The sequence below is a fragment of the Echinops telfairi genome, unplaced genomic scaffold, assembly GCF_000313985.2.
Source record: "Echinops telfairi isolate 266 unplaced genomic scaffold, ASM31398v2 ScPeMD7_60;HRSCAF=208, whole genome shotgun sequence".
Lineage (NCBI taxonomy): Eukaryota > Metazoa > Chordata > Mammalia > Afrosoricida > Tenrecidae > Echinops > Echinops telfairi.
In genome coordinates this window covers 33838662-33857945 of record NW_022103958.1, presented here as the reverse complement: position 1 = coordinate 33857945, position 19284 = coordinate 33838662, and the positions used below count along the sequence as shown (strand labels likewise).

The 19284-nt window shown below is 44.4% G+C and overlaps 1 protein-coding gene and 2 pseudogenes across 5 annotated transcripts in view; 1 reads left to right on the top strand and 2 right to left on the bottom strand.

Annotated features, from left to right (window-relative positions):
* Nucleotides 1-274: 274 nt before the first annotated feature.
* LOC101656718 lies at nucleotides 275-1444 on the bottom strand (annotated as a pseudogene).
* A 1533-nt stretch (nucleotides 1445-2977) lies between these two features.
* The window catches only part of HPS5 (HPS5 biogenesis of lysosomal organelles complex 2 subunit 2), a 47122-nt gene continuing 30815 nt past the window's right edge, over nucleotides 2978-19284 (bottom strand). For all 5 annotated transcript variants that reach the window (XM_045291051.1, XM_045291050.1, XM_045291052.1 and 2 more), the window contains 8 exons: nucleotides 16018-16595; nucleotides 12308-12428; nucleotides 11930-12085; nucleotides 10739-10858; nucleotides 9308-9421; nucleotides 7122-7219; nucleotides 4005-4275; nucleotides 2978-3680 (listed from right to left, as the gene is read on the bottom strand). In XM_045291051.1, coding sequence (XP_045146986.1) covers nucleotides 3620-3680; nucleotides 4005-4275; nucleotides 7122-7219; nucleotides 9308-9421; nucleotides 10739-10858; nucleotides 11930-12085; nucleotides 12308-12428; nucleotides 16018-16595 — 1519 coding nt within the window. In that variant the 3' untranslated portion in view covers nucleotides 2978-3619. The remainder of the gene's footprint in view (nucleotides 3681-4004; nucleotides 4276-7121; nucleotides 7220-9307; nucleotides 9422-10738; nucleotides 10859-11929; nucleotides 12086-12307; nucleotides 12429-16017; nucleotides 16596-19284) is intronic.
* LOC105979440 lies at nucleotides 13037-15128 on the top strand (annotated as a pseudogene).

The window sequence follows — 19284 nt, the reverse complement described above, 5'->3', positions numbered from 1 at the left end:
AGGGGCTCAAGTGGAAAGTGGGTGTCCTAAGAATGATGAAGTCAACATATGTACTAAAGTGCTGGACACAGATGACATATGTACAGATTGTGATGAGTTCTATGAGCCCCTAATAAAATGATTATTTAATAATACATAAATTTTTTAAAAAAATCTTTGTCTCCTACCATCAATTACAGTTCTCTCCTCTTTTAAACAGACTTGTCTGAAACTCATGCTTAGACATATTGGTGGGTTTTTTTTAGGTATTTTCTGGTCCTTCTACCTTTTGGATTCAGGGCAAGGGACTTGTGGCTGGAGGCCACCGGGCTGCTGCTTCCCTTAGGGGAGTTAAAGGCTGCAGCCTTGTTTCAGTTTGTTTATTCTTAGATTCTTGTTTCCATACATCCAAATCCTCATGAGATTCAGGAGCTTTGTCCACCCTCAGATTTTTGCAAAGCAAGAAACTGCTTGCTTTTTCCTCATTGTCTACTGCGTTTGTCCCTGGTTTCTCTGCTTGTAGCACTGTCCTCACTAGAAGTCTCTGTGCACTCACACTATGCTCTTTCGCAGCTCTCTCCCTGGGCTGCTTCTGGAGTTGAAGCAGTTGCTCTGGCAGCTCCATACATGTGGGCTCCGTGCCTCCAAACCTGTCTGCAGACCTTTCTTAAGAGCCGTGTATGTACCCATCCACCAAGGTGGTTAGCCAGACATCATTTCATCTAGGAGTACCAAGCGAAGTGGTAGCAGGTAGGTAGCTGCCAGGGCCAAAATTTTCAGCAGAATAGGGGAAGGTCATGTAAAATACACTTCTGGATTTTCCCAAGTCAGTTTTTGCTTCTCTTCTAGAAAAGAGACATGTTTAAGGTGCTACTTTAAGGTGTCTGATGAAACTCTCCTATAACGTCCTGATGCAATTTGGAAACATGCCCCGTTTCCAAAGAAACCTGAAGGACAAGTGCTACCTGGGCATCAAAGACATTATTCACCAAACCCTGTACTGGTGAGATGGTCCGAAAGCCAATGACCATCACGATAACCTTCACAGCCCTCTGCTTCTAACACCATCTGCAACCAGTGCTGAAAGCACACCTTCCCCGAAGGAAGATGTCAAATAAGTAAACGTGACTAAGTGTGGCCACCTGAAGCGAAGTTTCCCCTGGTGACATACATTAACTCCTTCTGCAGCCACACTCAGGCCCCTTTGCCAAGATGAACTTTAAAGTTGCCTTTTCTAACAGTGGTCCCTCCAGCCTCGATGTGGACCAAACCCTATACCCCAACGGAGACATCTTCTTTCTCGGAGGTCTGGCCAGTACAGGATAACACAACCCATTGCTGGTCTTTCCGCTACACTCAAGCAGATGCGAGATGGGATCACTTGTGCCTGCAGGGTCTTGATGCACAGAATTTTTGATAAATCATTACAATGGAGCCCAGAAACAGAAATGACTGAGAAGTCCATTTTAATAGCCCGTTACAAGATTTATCTGGCCCAATTTGTCCTGTGGTCATCTTGTAATAAACTGAAGAGTGCAGCCCTTAACCAATCATGTGATCCCACTTACACGATGTGCTGGCTCCTACTGAATCTCCACTTTATCTGCCTAAGCCTCCCCTGATTGTCAGCTCTGATTCTGTGAACGTTTAGCTCGTGCTTGAACAAGGAGGTCTGTTCCACCGTCCACCGGAGTGACCGTCTTTACTCTGTGAACTCGGACGTTTGCCCAGTCCAACTTGTCTCTGGACTTCCAATCGATCTCATACTTATGCCTTTCCAGAGTGCCGTTTCTGCTCTAGGACATGAGTCGCTAGGGAAATGTTCATCAAAACCACAACGAGGCACCTTCACACACAGTCATAATACCAGTTATGAGGGTGGTGCTGGACCAGGCAGTGTTCCCTTCTGAGTCATCATGAATTAAAGCTGACGCCAGAGCTCCTAACAGGAAGGATGGTTATTTAAAACCTGGAAAACAGCACGTGTGAGGCGCAGTGTGGAGAAATTGCAACCCTCATACTTTGATGGTACCCAAACTAAACCCATTGCCCGATAAGTCAGTCAATTCTAGACAGAGTCAAACTGCACTGGAGGGTTTCCAAGGCTGCGTCTTTACAGATCCCCATTGCTGCGTCTCTTCCATGGAGTGACTGGTGGGTTCAAACCATTGACTTCTTGGTTTGCAGCAGAGTGCTTAGTCCCTGCGTCACCAGCGCTCCCTTCCATCGCTGGCAGGAATGTAAAATGGCACAGCCACTGTGGAAAAGCCATTTGACCCTTCTTCAAAAAGCGGAATATCCACTAGCCATACTATCCATCCCTCCCACTGCTAGGTATCCACCCCAAAGAACCAGGAGAGGCACAGAGACAGACACGATAGCATCATGCACAACAGCTGAAAGGCAGAACCTACCTAAGCTTCCGTGAACACGTCAAGTGGAGCAACAACGCGGTGCGGTCCTTTCATACCGTGTTTTGTGACATCTCCTTTCCCCAGTGCTCTTCACATCATCTTCAGGGATCGTGTGTGCGTATGGTGGCGTTTCTGGTCTCTAGGTCTCTGTATACTTCTGTACCTAGGACTTTGCTTACTCCACTCTGAGTCAACCCCATGTCTTCCTTCAAGTTGCTCAAAATAAATTTTCTCAAGTCTAAATTCTATTCAAATGAAAACTTTAATTATACTTTACATTTACCAAGTTCCAGAGTTTAAATAATAGAAGCACTTGCTGAAGTCTTTATTAGTACTCAGCTTTTATTATGGCTTAAAAAAAAATCTTAAAAGTGCATAGTAAACTTCAGGGAGATTAGAGGCAAAACATTCCCAGTAATAAATTAGTCAGTTGTTCATAGCTTTAAGAGCCCTGGTAGCATAGTGGATTTCATACTGGGATGCTAACTGTAAGGTCAGCAGTTTGAATCCACCAGCTGCTCTGAGGGAGAAAGGGGAGGCTTTCTGCTGCTCATGAAGATTGACAGCCTCAGAAACTCAGAGGGACAGTTCTACTCTACTCTATTGGGTCGCTGAATCTGAATCGACTTGATAGCACTTGAATTTGGTTTTGATATATGGGTTCAGGTCAGAAAAATGTCAAATCCATATGGGGACAATTATATTTTAAAATGAGAAAAATGTAAGTATGATGCTACATTATTTTAAACTTCTTGATTTAAATCTTCAGTATTTATGTGCTAATTCAATAAAACTGGGCTGTTCTAGTCCAGTAATTCTTAAGACAGTGCCAGGCAAGATATAAAAAAGAATTCCATCCTGGTTAACAACAAAAACTGTTTTCACATGACCAGGACTAGAAATTTCTGCTCCCTACCTAGAAGCCAGAGTAGAAAAATAAATCCCCAGACCAGAGGCTCCGAAGGAGTACACACTGGGGAACATCCACAGTCTGCTCCCAGAGCACTTCATTTCAGGAAACCAGGACTGAATCCTGTGAAAATCTGATTTAGGTTGCGAGACCCTGGGCTCCACGGTAGAGCCATAGACGCCAGAGTTGCAGACAACGACAGAATCCCCCACATAAAGGAGGAGTGTTTTCAAGAGTGCATCTCTTAAATAACAAATGCATTCGGAGAGCTCATTCCATTTTTTCAAAACATCACGATGCGGTGCTCAATCTTCCACTATGCCTGGTGGGACCAGAGAAACCGGTCACATTTTTCCAGCATGCTTTGTATCAAGGCTCTGAAATGCCAAACCAAGCAGAACACAAAATCAGTGGTCATTGTTCATTTTTCATAGAAAACTTAAATAAAGCTCAGAGAATTCCAGGATTCAAAATTGACTGAGACAACTAGGTATTCGGTCCCAACAACCCCAAATGCATGTATTTTGGCCATGGTTGTAATGAAATACAATCTTTTCCCTTAACAGATGGGTCTCAGTCCCCTTATCTGTCAGCGAGGGATGGGAAACGGACTCTCTCCACAGTCCCATCCACTCTTGGCAGTCTGTGAGGTTTTAGGGTCTCCAAACACCTAAGGAGAGGGCATCACTGACAGGCATTACCTCTGCCTTTTCTCGGCAATCCTCAGGATATCACAGGTTCTTGTAAACCTCTCTGATAATTCAAGGGTCAAACCACAATCCTGTAGCAGAGACCAGGCCCGATCGGGGCCCATTGTCTTAGCCAACAGGAGGGTCACATTCTCCACGTTGATGGGGGAAGGCCCATCTCCAAGGTGCCCATTTGATGACTCCTGAGAGGCTGGCCTTGTACTCTTGTTCTGTACAAGCTGTAAGAGAAACTTCCATTCTCCCAAAGTCTCTGGAATCCAACCTACACACACAAACAGACATAGTGTTGGCTCTGACTGTTCTTACTTAGTAAACTGCTGGAATACAGGAGACGGTCAAAGCTATTTGTGAGTCTGTTGAATATAACTCAGAAACCTATTCCAGAGCAGACTCTAACACCAAGGTGACTTCTGACCACACTGAATGAATAGTTCACGGTAATGGGAAGCCACATCATTAGCTTGGACACTCTTTGTTGCGACTACTGTGTCCATGGAGTCGGTTCTGACCACCGTGACCCTGAAGGACAGAGAAACCCAGTCTATAAAGTTTCCCGAACTGCAGTATGGCCAGAAGTAGAGTCCCACCTCTTTAAAGTGGCTGGCAGGTTTGAAGACAATGTTCTAAAATTGATTGTGGTGATGACTACATTAACTCTTTTTAATACATTTAAACCACTGAATTGTATGGTAAGTGAATTACATGCCAGTACTGCTTAAAAACAAAACAATGACAACAAAAAACAAACACAGAGAGAACGTATTAAATTGTGTAAGCTTAAAAATGTGAGTCATCTCTATCTTAAAGTTCACGGCTATTTTTCGGAAATGTACGCATCAGCTGTCATTCTAGTCCTACAAAACCACGTGCCCCTCTTCTCCTCGCTTTAGGAAACAAAGATGATTTCAGCACTATTGCTATAGCTGTGATATATGACGTCAATCCTTAAAGGTCAGGTGGTTTCCTTGTTCTGCCTCAGACTTTCCCTCTCCCTGGCCAAGAAAAAGGCAGTGTCCACACGGCTGATGTCCAGCTGTTGGTGTTGCTGTCCTGAGATGCACAAAAGCATCCAGGGCCCCCATGTGAATGCAGGCCAGACTCCCACACTCTTTGACGTCTGTGTGGCAAAGTCCTGGTGTTCGGACCGCCATCTTTTTCTTTCATTGACCTATAACCCACCTATCATATTAAAGAGTTGTATACCACAATCAATTTGAAAACATTTTCTTCTTCTTGTACTCATGGTTGTTAGTTTCCCATTTCTCCAAACATCTCCTTCCATGCCCCTAAGGAATCATGAATGCAGCTACTATCTCATAGATTTACCTATCCTGGATTTCACACACAGAAAAACATACAAAACACAACTAACAACAATAACAAAGTAAAACAGAGGGAAACCTCAATCAAAAAGACAGAAGCAACAAAGCCCACATGGCAGAAGCACACCAGCCTATGCAACCACGAGGTGTCGAAGGGATCAGGTGTAAGGCATCATTAGAACAAAAAAATCTTACCATAGTGAATGATGGGGGGAGTGCAGAGTGGAGATCCAAAGCCCATTAGTAGGCCACTGGAGATCCCCTTGCAGAGGGGTCTCGGGGAGGAGATGAGCCAGTCAGGGTGCAATGTAACAACGATGAGAAATACAACTTTCCTCTAGTTCCTAAATGTTTCCTCCCCGCTCCCACTACCATGACTCGAATTCTATCTTGCAAGTCTGGCTAGACCAGAGGAGGTACACTGGTACAGATAGGAATTGAAAATACAGGGAAGCCAGGACGGATGAGCCCTATAGGACCAGTGGTGTGAGTGGCAAAACAGGGAGGATAAAGGGAGAATGGGTAGGAAAGAGGGAACCGATTACATGGAACTGTGTGTGACCTCCTCCCTGGGGGACAGACAACCGAAAAGTGGGTGAAGGGAGACGTCGGACAGGGCAAGATATGACAAAATACCCACTTATAAACTATCAAGGGCTCATGAGGGAAGGGGGAGCGGGGAGGGTGGGGAAAAATGAGGACCTAATGTCAGGGGTTTAAATGGAGAGAAAATGTTTTGAGAAACGATGTACAAATGTGCTTTACACAATTGATGTGTGTATGGATTGGGACAACAGTTGTATGAGCCCCTAATAAAATGTTAAAAAAAAAGGAAGTGAAAATATTAAAAACTTGAAAAAATTTAAACTGAGTGAAAAGGAAGATCAAAGGATAAGGTATTAAATTTTAGCTTAACTACATCTACAACAATCCACTTTCCAAGGTGCTCTGCATGACAGCAAGGCTAGCCACGTCCCTGCTCTATGTCGACCACCATTTTATCTGTGATGGGCTGATTTAAAGAGGAAAAAAAGTGTTCTAAGTAACCATGAAGGTGAGGGAGCTTCATCATTTCTCCATTTAAAATAATCATCATTATCTCTTTACACTTGATTCCCTAGGAAAAGACAACAGGAGCATGGAGGGAAAAGAAGCTGAGAACAGGCCGGGGAGACAGATCCGGATCTGAACATCAGCTCCAGCACTCACTACCTGTCTGATTAGAGGCAAGTTCACCGTCCTTCTGGGTCTTAATTACAACAACTGCAAAATAGGAATGCACAGTGCTCCTCTATCAGATTTCCTTATGGGCGCAGATAGCTCTATCTTTCTCCCCGGGGGAACTGCTGGGTTTGAACCACTGACCTGCGGTTGTTAGCAGCCCATTGCTTACCTGACAGCCTCACCAAGGCTCCATCATCTGTCTGCCTGTTTATTCCAAGGGTTTATCATCTCATTTAAAACAGCAGATGGAAAGTGTCTGGTATATTGCCTCATTCCGGAGAAAAGTTGCCTGTAGCGTTATTCCTAATTGCTTTCACAATCCAGCAAGTGTTACAACCTTGTTATAAGCAAATGGAGCGGTTCCACTCTACACGAGGGGCACCATGGGTCAGAACCGACTCCACAACTAGCAGCAGCAACAGTGTCAACAGTAACAAACGCCACAGGTTGAAGGCGCCAAAATTCCATGCACCATCCTTAAATGTCATCTTGTTTCTTTCTTGAGAAATCTGAAGTGGTTTCCACAACTACACCCGCGACTAACCCGTTGAGATATACCTACCTTCCATCAGACTCATGTCATGCAGGTGCACAATGTTAGTGAAGGCCTCTCTTCTCTTCTCTAGCTCCAAACAGAGAGTTAGGTATCCAGGCCAGAAACTTGAAAGAGACCAAGATGAAGAAAGCGTTAAAGGTGGCGAATTCCTCTAGAGCTGTGCTCTCCAAATACAGAGGCCATTTGAATGTACATTTATTACAATGAAATTAAATTTTAAAGTCAGCTCTTCAGTTCAACTATCTAGCCATACTTCAGGGACTTAAAGGCTACACGTGACTTCCGGCTAACATACTGGACAGCACAGTAGAATATTCTCCTTATCATGAAGGTTCTAGTGGACAGCTAGCATCTAAAAATGTTTATGAAAAAACACAAGTGATGAACAAATTCAGATATTTGTGGCTAAACATCAATCACATTTATATAACAATTTAAGACTCAATATCAAATCTGTGTACTCTGTAAATTTTATGCAAACCTTGGAAGTTTTGCTGGACTATCCTCTCTAGTTTCATTTGCAACTTCCAGTATCAACAAGTCCGACTGCATCTCTCTGAAACGCTTCTCTGGCTGCTCCTTCTGCCATCATCCGAATCAGCAGCTCTCTCACGCCTAAAAAACCGCAACAGCCGCCCAGCTGGCCTTCCTATCTCCCTTCCTTCCTCCCTTCTGTGTGACACCAGAAATGTGCTCCAGATCAAATGCCACTGTGGTTATGCCACGTGCTCACCTCTCAGGGTCTTGGACCAGACCATTTGTTATGTCAATGCTGACTCGTCAAGACCCCATAGGTTTTCAATAGCTGTTTCTTGCTTTGTTTTTCAGAAGTAGACTGTTAAGTTTTTACCTGAATTACGTCTCCAAAAACCAAACTCACTGTCATCAAGTTGGTTCTGACTCATAGTGACTCTATAGGGCAGGACAGAACTGCCCCTCTGTGTTTCAGAGACTGTAACTCTAGAGAAGTAGCAAGTCTCGTTTGTCTCCCAAGGAGCAGCTGGTTGTTTTGAACTGTTGACCTTCTGGTTAGCAGCTCAATGAGTCACTACTATGCTACCAGGGTCACCTCCAAGTGGACTCAAATTGCCAACCTTTTGGCTAGGAGCTGGGCACACAAACCACTCAAGGGTAAAAGGTCTCCACTGCTGAATTCCTCTGTTTCTCAAGGTCCTGCTTGATCCTTTAACTCATCACCTTCAGAATCAAGACGAAGCATCTCAGGCACCTACCACCGCACAAAAGGGCGCCATGGTGTCACGGTTACGAGGTGGACTGTGAGCCAACAGGCTTCAGCATGAAAGCACCAAGTGCTCCCCAGGAGAAAGACGAGGCTTTCTACACTCAGAGAGAGTTCCGGAAACCTTCAGGGACTGTTCTACGCTGTCCAAAAGGGTGCCATGAGTCAGAACTGACTTGATGGCAGCGCACTGTTGTTGTTTTTTTAACCAGCACAAACTAGGCCCTATGAAAGCGAGGGAAGACACAGGTCCCTATCTCCAAAAGGCTAAAATCCAAGTAAAGTGATAAAATCACATCACCAAGTAATAAATGACTGACTACCTACAAAACACTGGGTGGACGTGAAGTGACAGTACACTGGGAGGACTGAAACGGAAGCATGGACACAAAATGTGTATCTAAACTGTTGAGCATCAAGCTGATGATCCGCTCTGTAAGCCTTCACTTAAATCACAACAAAAAGGTACAAGACAAAGTCCTCGCTGACTAACACACGATACAGGTAATAAACAAGATCAGTTTCTCATGCCCTCTAGGCTGCTCTCCCTCCTGACTCCTTCTGGGCTTACTTCCACTAGGTCTCCTCATCCCCAAGGCACTCACCTGTGTGTCCAACCCATTCCTTTCTCCGCGATTTTAACGGCGGAGATCATATCATCTGGCGCTTAGCTGACCACCACCTACATGCCTGGAAACCGGGGTTAGCCACTGGGCCAGAGAGCAAGCAGGGGTGAGCCGGAGCCAAGCTCTGCTACACAAAGAAAAACTATGCACAAAATTTAAAAGAAAACAAGGGTTTACTATTACTTGAAAAAAAAGGTACTTTTACTTTCGTGTAGCAATGAGAATTCCACAATGATAAAACTTACTAATTCATGCCCTTGGCTAAAGAGTTAATAGCTGAAATGATTCTATACTTGCCCTCAGCGCCTATGAAAATTCTCACTTACCCGGCAGACCTACAGATGTCAGTCATTTTCTCTTTGGTTGCAAAATCTGCAGGAAGTTTAATTAGATGAAGGATCAGCTGAGAGTAGCCCCACGAAAGTAAGTGTGAATGAGGCCTGTTAAAGGAGAAATACCGGCATATGAAATGGTACGTGAACCAAAATGTGATCCTAAGTCTGCCAATAGGTACAAATAGTTTAATGGTATTCACTTCATTATGGAGGATCCCTGGTGGCATGATGAGTTAAACAATGGACTGCTAAACATAAGGTTGGCAGTTCAAATCCACCAGCTCCTCTGTGGGAGATAGATGAGGCTGCCTTCTCATGTAAAGAAGCCCTAAGGCAGTGGTTCTCAACATTCCTAATGCTGTGACCCTTTAATAGAGTTCCTCATGTTGTGGTGACCCCCCCAATCATAAAACTATTTTCGTTGATACTTCATAACTGTAATTTTGCTACTGTTACGAATCAGGAGACCCCTGTGAAAGGGTCGTTCGACCCCCCAAAGAGGTCACAACCCACAGGTTGAGAACTGCCGCCCTAGGGAGTAGTTTTCCTGTGTCCTTTAGGGTCACTTTCAGTCAGAACTGGCTTGATGGCAGTGGATTTTTTAATGGGTCATATTATTACATTTTTTAAAACATTTGGACTTGGTTTTAAAAAACATGTTTATTTTTCCTATAACAAACACCTGTTCATTTTTTTAAATAGAGGTTTTTAAGTAATCACAGATAGCCACTGCCTGTCCTTCCAGGCCTTTGACCTGGCCCAGGGGACAGCAAAATGTGGCTCAGGAGCCATTGCGCCTCTTTCGGGATATACTGAAAACATCTAAAGGATATTATTCAGATTACAGTGATTTTGTTAATTTTTAAATTGTGATGAGAGGGACATTTTGGCTCTCCCATCTCAAAAGTTTGCTGTCCTAATCTGGTTAATTAAGACCGGCATGCTGGCTTTAAAGCATCTTATGGAGAAAACACAAGGAATATTTCTGATATATTCTTAAGTATCGATGTGCATTTTTTGTGTGGACTCTGTTTAAAAAAGAAGAAAAAGTCCTAATCCAAGGGTTGTCCTAACAGATCTCTTGGCAAAATGTCTAGGAAGGAAACTCACATGTGCAAACACGCACTATTTCCCCCTCCACACCCAGTCTGCTCAGCAGGGGCTCTGACTGTGGGTCAAGGAAGAGCCTCAACCTGTTATGAGCTAAATTTTCCACCCATGTGCATTTTTCTGCGAAGAATCATCAGATTCTCAAAAGATCCGTGACACAAACAGCTGGGAAGAAAACTTAACCTCATGACCTCCAGGACGACGGTCTCTCTTCCACACCAGTTCTTGGAAGGTGAGCCCGGAACAGAGCTGTGAACTAACCATTTCCACTCCCCTCGACTTCGGGGGGTTAGAAACCAAACTCTTCCCTACCTGGGATGTCCTTCATCATCCACAGTGCTTGTGCGTGGCGGAGCCTCGTGGGACACTGCCAAATGCAGCCAATCCACTCTTACAGACTCTGGTTGCAGAAGGGACTCAAGGAAATATGGCCTCAAAGAAAAATGAGAGGAAACATCACCCATCCTCAAATGACCAAGGAAACAAAGTATGTAGGGTCAATATAGTGGAAAAATTAACTAGAAAACTGTCTAGACACACTGGGGAAAATATGCACAATGTAAATGCATAGTTGTGTCCCAAGATAATAGGAAAATGGCAAAGGGCTAAATTTTAAAAGGGAAGAGGAATGAGAAGCAGCACAGCAAGCAGGAAGCATTAGAGAAAGAACGAGACAGTGGGAAGTCGCCGGGCTAAATAACCAAGGTGCACAGGTGTTCACAGCCACAAGGAGCCCAGAAATGAGGCATCAGCCTAAAACAGGCAAAGAGTAGGACCTGCGGTCCACTGACAAAAAGCTGGGATGTCATGAATAAAAAGACAGAAGTAAAACTCCACTCACTGGCAGAGATCTAAGGAGCTTGGTGGCGTAGTGGGTTGCACTTTGGGCTGTTAGCCAAAAATTGAGTGGTTCAAATACAGCAGCTGCTCTGCATGAGAAAGACGAGGCTTTCTACTCCCATAAAGATTTACAGGCAAGGAAACCCACAGGGGCAGTTCAACCCTGTCCTACAGAGTCCCTGTGAGTCAGAATCGGCTCGCAGATAGCGTATTTTATCTGATAGCCACGGCTGTGAAGCAGGTTAATTTTACCCTGATGCCTGAGAGGACCTGAAGAGAAGGGAAGCGTGGGGTCTGCATGGTTACAGCAGGTGCTGAGACTGCAGAAGAATGCCTCAAGCCTGTAGCAGCTAACAGTATAGAAGGTTACAACTGCTAATAAAAGTAGCGTCCTATTCAAAGAAAGGGACCCCAAACCCCCAAAAAACAGCTTACTGCCTTCAAATCGGTTCTGACTCACAGTGAACCTATAGAACAGAGCAGAACTGCTCCTGTGGTTTCCCAGGCTGTAAATCTTCATGGGGACAGGCAACCTTGTTTTTCTCCCTCCGCTGGTGAGTTTGAATCAGACCGTGAGGTTAAGCAGCTCAACGCTAGCCCATGACAGCACCAGGGCTTCTTAAGAGAGAGAAAGACAAGCCTGTAAATATGCTGTCTTCTCACCTTTGATCTTCAGGCCTGGATTTCACCAGGCTGTCTAAGTAGGCCAAAAATTGAGCGCGATGATTACGACAAAGTTGCATGATATCCGAAGGCAAAATGGATGGGTAAAACCTGGTTAAGGACCGAAGGGCAGATTCCCCAAACGTCTCATACAACCTGCAGTCAAAAACAAAGACACTGTAGTTTCCTGTTGCAGTGACACGAGAGAACTTGTTCATATGACGTACTTTTTAGGAATAACAATACACTAGCAAGGGAACAAGAAGCTGCCCATCATACAAATGAGCAAATAAATAAATAAATGAATGAAGACTAAGATTGAAGGGGGGAAAGTGCATGGGCTTTTAGTTCATATAAACAACATACCAGACAACTTACCGGGTAGCATAAACAATGAGCAAAGGACTATCAAAAAGGTCTGAGTCTTCCAGGAACTTTAATCTTGTTGGTAGGTCTCCTTCTGCCATGGCCTTGAAAGTGGGGTTGGAACTTGCCATTTCTGAAAGACAAAGCGCGTTCTTTCCCTGCATCTCCTAGCTGGACATTCTCATGAGCACAGTCATTCACAATCACTAGTCAGGCAACAAGGGAGGGCAAGGCCTAAAGTCTATTAAAGACTGTAAGAGAGGCAAAAGAGAACAAGCCAACAAACTTGGCTTTTAAATAATCAATTTTTTAAAATACCAATTATGGCAAATCTTCACCTTCTGAAGTAATATTCAAAAATTGTTTTTAAAATACTTAAAAGTCTGGTGAGTGAAGTGATGATCTAGTTAAAATTATTTGTAGTAAAAAAGGAAAAAAAACTCTTGAAAGTAACAACATTTTTTTCATGAAGTTCTCATTTGGCTCTGAAGACAGAGACCAAAGGCAGACCTCCATAGCTGTGGTCCACAATGGAGACACTGGCAGATGTGCAGGCTGGTCTACAGAGCATTTTTAAATGCTAACCTTTCATTTCTGGCACGTCCTTCTCTCTCATTGCCCATTTGTGTCAGGCAATAACCATAAAAGCCAGAAGAGGAGTCGCCGCTGAGAGCTGGAAATGAAGGGAGGCTTTCTCATCGGGTGGGGCTCAGCTGGGAACCAAATCATACCGTCGCCTACATGCCAACAAGCAGTTACATCGTCTGCAAATGGCCATCATGTACGTTTACCACGATCACCTGGTTGATGGGAACTTGTCTCACCTGCCTCCCATGATTAGAGTTGGGTGTGAGCATATAGTAGAGACAGACATAGCAAATTCACAATGAATACTCATGGTGAACATTTGAACCTATTTGAAGAGAAAGAATGTGTTTCTTACTTCACATCAAAGAGTCTACCTATTTAATGCCAAAAAAGAAAATGAAAGCATTCTCTATGCTTTTAATTACTCAAATGTGACTTGAAACAGAACCGTAAAGACAAAAAGAAAAAAAAACTACAACCCCAAGGCCACTGAGTCGAGTCTGACTCACATCGACCCTATACTGGATTTCCATGACTGTAAATCGTTGTGGGAATAGACTGCTTCGTCATTCCCTCAAGGAGCAGCTGGTGGGTTTGAACCGCCAACCTTGAGGTTAACAGGCCAATGCTTATCTCATACCACCACAAAGCCTTCAAAACTGCAAATACATTTGTGCAAATAGAAACATAAATGATACGACTGTGTACCCATGTTTCTATAAAACTTAATCTTTAAATCAGATAATATAAAAATGTATCCTGATCTATTCGCTTTGGTCATAAATAACAAGTATTTTATAAGTCTGAATTGTTTACCATACATGCCATCTGCCCCTCAACAGGACACTGAGTTAACAAAATCCACCTCCTCAAAAACATGGGGCTTTGGAGTAGAAAGGGCAAGCCTGGTCTTTGGAATACGAGAGCTGGTTTCCTATCAAGTGTGAGGTAGAGAATGCTGATTACCCACATTCCCTAAGGCAAGACACACGTGGAAGCTCTTCACCCCTATCTATTTTCTTCCTGGACAGGATACATTTCCCAGCTTCCTCTGCAGTTAGGTATGACCATGTGGTGGAATTCTCACCAACGGCTTGTCAATAGAAGGGATGAGAGCTCCTACGAGGCCAGATCTCCGACAGAGCACGAGTGTCCCTTCCGTGCTCTTTCCCCTGGACATGGGAACCCAACCTCAACAACAAGCTCAGAGGGACGACGATGTTTTAGAAACAGAAGGCGCCTGAAGGCTGAATTACCACGCTGAAATGAGTCTTGTTAGTTGGGAACACTTGTCCTGAATCGCTACATGAACAAGAAATAAACGTCTACTATATCTAAGACATTACAACACTGCTGTATCATCTTCTGACAATGGCTGAGAGGAACAAAAAATGCTTACAATATAGTTACAAATTAAACCAGTTTAAAAAAAAATATTAACAATTAAATTGGGTGGGGGGTTCCAGAATCCCACAGATTAGTGGAGGGATGGGGCATCATCCACAGCTCGGCTATCCAGTCTGTCCACACCAGTTTGAATGAAAGTGTTCCAACGTAGTGTGGCTGGGGCAGAGGCGCGGGGAAGGCCTGGGATATTACCTTATAAAAAGGAAGGGAAGGCCAGACTCGAAAACTACCTGGAAGCCTTTGCAAATTTACAAGGGCCCATTACTACTTCAGCAGTTCTCTATTGACAAGCATCATTTTTTATCTCAGGTAAAGAAAGGCAAAGCACTATTATCTCTTAAAGACGATGATAAAGCTTTGAACCCTGCCACTGCTGAACACATTGCAAGGAAGGCTAAACAAAGGACAGCAAGATGAACTCAACAGACGGAAGAATCACAAAGGACTGGTATTTGTTGAAAATATCATTGACTTACGAGGTTGCACCTTATAACTTCCACTACGTTAATGAATACAGACCAGCTCCTGGAATCAGTTTAGGTACCTTTGGTTGTTTGTGCCAAGAATATTTCTTTGAGAAATGTTGTCCTGCTGAAGCTGGACTTCTTTTGGTATACAAAAACAAACCAACTGATTAAAACCCCCACCTAGTACTGACTCCCATGTATGCATGCAACATAAGGGGTCTGTGTGGCCCAGACTGTCCCAACACAGTTGTACAGAGAAACACCGACATTCCTTTTGCATCTTTCAAACCAACAATGGAAATGGCTGGGGTGTCATCTTTGGTGAATCACAGGTGTGACCTAGATCTTCAAGGGTTCAATGTTTTGAAGTGAATAAGAACCATAGACAGTGGGGAAGAGTTGCCTTTGATTATCAAATGAAAGGTTCTATCAATCACAGTACAGCCAAAAAGAGGATCAGACTGTGTGAAAATAAGGGGCTCAGGCTTGCTGAGGTTATCTGAAGTCAGTTTTCAGAAAACTGAACTAATGATCATTTCAGGTTTTCTTTATCCACCTAATGTCAACATTTCAAACAAACAAAAAAATATTTGGGAGTATATTTCATGTCAAGATTACTCCTGTGCTAATTTATAACGAATAATTCATGTTTCAAAACATTAGCCAAATCCACTGCCAAGTCTTCTGGAGAGTGGGGCACGGGTCATCACGTAGACCAATTTGAAGTGCACATACATATTAGAAGCCAAGTACAGAGGAAACCTATTTAGAGATCCACAGAAACAAACTGAAGAAGCCTCTAGTTAAAAAAATGCCTCCTGCAGTGGATGGTAAGTGCAAAACTGATAACATAAGAGCAAACGTGCCAAGTGGCTAAGATCAAACACTCATTTTGCCAAACACTGGAGAAATGGCTTAATGCCATTTGGACAAATATGAAAATTCTACTTTTGTTGTTATATTGTCATACCTATGTACCTACTTAATACTAGCTGTACCTGTAGCTGAGACCACCAAGGGACACCCAATTTTATACTCTTCTCTACTTTTATCATTAAAACATTGGTATCTAAGTGACATAAAAATTGAAGGTATAAAATTAAATGCCAAAAAGAAAAACGAAATTGGGTGGAAAGCAGAATGAAGGGCTGTCTAGAACAGCGGTGATTTTTCACTTCCTCTTTTTAAAACACCCCACCCCTGCCAAATCCAAGATGCCATTGCCAATTCCTATCCTTGATAAAGCAACTTGATCATTACCTTTCAATCCTTCAATAAACATATCCCAAACACAAGGGCTGTTGGCGTAACTAAGCTTGATACTCTCCTTTGCTCTTTTCAAGTCCAGGAGGAAAAAGTACTTCTTCAGAAAGCGACAAGCCAGAGTTTCCTGAGAGCTCTGTTGCAAAGTGTGGTCCATGTGTCCTCTTGTACATTCCATCTTAGTGCTCAAAACACTCAACTCCAAGCACAGGGTTGTGAGTTCGGCCAGGTCCTTCTGAAGGCCGTTTGCTATGAGGCATGGAGAATCTATTCGATACAGGTGAGCTGGGGGCTCCCTCAGACTACGTGCAGATTCGCAAGCTGTTGGATCAACAATTTCTTCGTTGTCTACAGCATCCCTTTTTTCTTTGTCACCGCCATCATCTAACAGTCCCTTTTTTGACTCATCGGTTTGGAGCACATCCTGGTCAGCTGTTACACCCGAGCGGCTGGGGTTCGAGAAGTCTGGAAAGTCCTCCGCAGCAAATGCTGTTTCTAACTGCAGGAGCCACGCCTGTAAAACCATTCTCAGAGACCTGGGTTCAAATAACACCAGTGGGTCCTGCAGCTTGGTCCTGTGCAAGACAGAAAAATAGGGAATTTATGTTGTGTGTTTTTCTTACATTATTTCATGCTAATTAAACCTAAGCAGGGGGGAGTGGCCCTAACCCACCCAGGTGAAGAGTATTGGTTTTGTCTCCACTGAATTAGGAGTGGGCATGCAGACTACCACGATGCACCAGACCACGAAGGCAATATGGCTGCATGAAGGAATGCATGAAAAGAGAGGGCTACAAGGCTGGCCCCAACCAGGGCCAATCTGACCCCTTCCAGGAAAGAGGAGAAAGGGACAGCCAGTCTGGCCCCCATGCTGGCACACCAGGCCCCGGAAATGACGTCCCTGCGGGGAGCGACTGGGACGCAGCGGGGAACTGTGGGGCCAACAACAGCTCGTGTCATGTTATCCCCTTACTGGAGCAGACTGAGTCAGAGGACAATTTTGGGGTCACACGGTGGGAAGGTAGTGTGGTCTGAACCCCCCACAGTGGGGCGAGGCAAAGGACGAAGTCCCTAAAGAGCCCCAAAATGGACTTCAGGTGGGAGGGACAGCTCCCAGAGATCCCCCACAACCATTGGGGAGACAGTCATGAAGTTAGTGAACAGACCTGGAATTATGTATAAATTTTCTCTCTCACTTTGCTCCTTTTTCCCCCTGATCTTTTGTTTGGTCTACGTCATAGTCGGTGTGCCTACTTACATAAGACAGGCATGGGAAGCAAGCCCGAGGAGAAAGCAGCAAGACCAACGGTCCCAGGGGGACTTGGGGGTAAGCGCAGCAGGAGAAGGGTGCGGTGAGCAGGCAGCACCAGAGACAGGGGAACAACTAGGGAGAGTCAACAACAAGGAGAAGACAGATCCTAGGGGTGTCAGAGCAACAGCAAACTAGCTAAGAGGAAGTACTAAGAGGTGGAAATAGGGGGAAAGTGATGGTGGGGCAGGAGGAAGGTAAAATGAAACAGAGGAAAGACCTAGGAAGCAATGCAGTGGATAGAGATATAAGCATAAGTGCGTTCAGATGTAAATGCATTAATCCGCAAAAATAGAGGTATTAACCTACGTACATATATTAATATGGCAATACACTGAGGTAGATGGATTTCGGGGCTCTGCTCATACCCTCCCTCAACACAAGAACACTTTGTTCTAAACAAATCGGCAGTCTGAGATGCTCACCCTCCCAACACAAATGCTGAAGGCAAAACTGGTGCATAAGCAAATGTGGTGAAGAAGGCAGATGGTGCCGGCTATAAAAAGATACATCATCAGAAGTCTTAAAGGCCTGAAATTACACAGCCACCATTCAGCAGAGAAGCAACAAGCCCACATGGAAGAAGCACACCGCTGGTACAATCATGAGGAGTCATCAGGACTGGGCAATAGGCAGCAGAAGACACATAACAAACAAACAAAAACATATTTTTGAGAAGGGGGGCGGGGCAGAGAAGAGACCCAAAGCCCATCTCTAGACAATGGAACAATCTCCCCACAGAAGGTCCACAGGGAAGGGACAACCAGGGTGCAATAAAGTATCGATGAAACACACAACATTCCTCTGATTCCTCACCCCCATGTACACAGGTATAGATAAGAGATGGGCGCTCCTGAGAATGATGATGGCTACAAATGTTCTTGACACAATGGATGGATGTATGGATTGTGATAAGAGCTGTACGAGGTCCCAATGAAATGATTTTTTTTAAAAAGAGAGATGGGGGCTCACGACACATGGAATCCAGGAATAGGAGTGGGAATAGTGATACTAGAAGGGTAGGGAGAAGGGGAAGAGAGGAAGGGAGAAAGGAGGGATTGATCGCAATGAATGACAAATAACCATACACCCCTCTCCAGGGGGGAAGAACAGAAAACACGGGAGGGGGGGGGGACATTGGTTGGTGTAACACATGAAAATAATAATTTTTAATCTATCAAGGGGGGGTGGGGGAGGGGGGAGGGAGGGAGCTTATACCCTTATACCAAAGGCTCAATAGAAAGTAAACGTCAGCAAGGAGTGGGGAGCCAGTGGAGGGACCTGAGGGCTCGGCCTCCATACCAGCTATATGGACAACTGCCCCTCCCACGGAAGAATTTATTTGAGAGGACGGCACTGAAGCTGCAGCTAGGGGAGAGGGGCATGTCTGATCAGAGCAAATAGGAGCACTTAGGGGCAGGAAGAGAGAATGGAGCACATCCTGACCCACCAGGCCAAGGAGGACGACATCCCCGCTCTGAACAGCCAATGGATAGAGTGGACAATGTGGCTGATCCCACCATAAGACACGCCATCACCTGATGGCCCCGGGCCCTAAGGGGGACAACACTGGAGACTCAGTGTAGGGACTGGCCCAGACTGACACTGAGACACCAAGGCAAACCACTAAAAGCGTGCAGCAGAGCAACCGTGGGAGCAGAGCAGAGAGCCCCCGAGGGAGTACAAAGGAGACACGGGGGCCAGAGCATGGCCCCATCAGTCCTGACTGAAGGACACGCCTAGAGATCAAAAATCAGACCTTGATCTATTTACAGGTTTTTCTTTCTGTTTAAAAATGTTTTCTTTTAATTAATTTATTCTTCTATGGGTAATTGGTTTCCATTTTTTGTTGCCATCGCTTTGTTTTCATTGATCGCCTATCTTGCTATGGCTTGGTTTTTGATGCATATTATTATCTCTACAGATCTATCTAGATAAGATAGACTGGATGAATC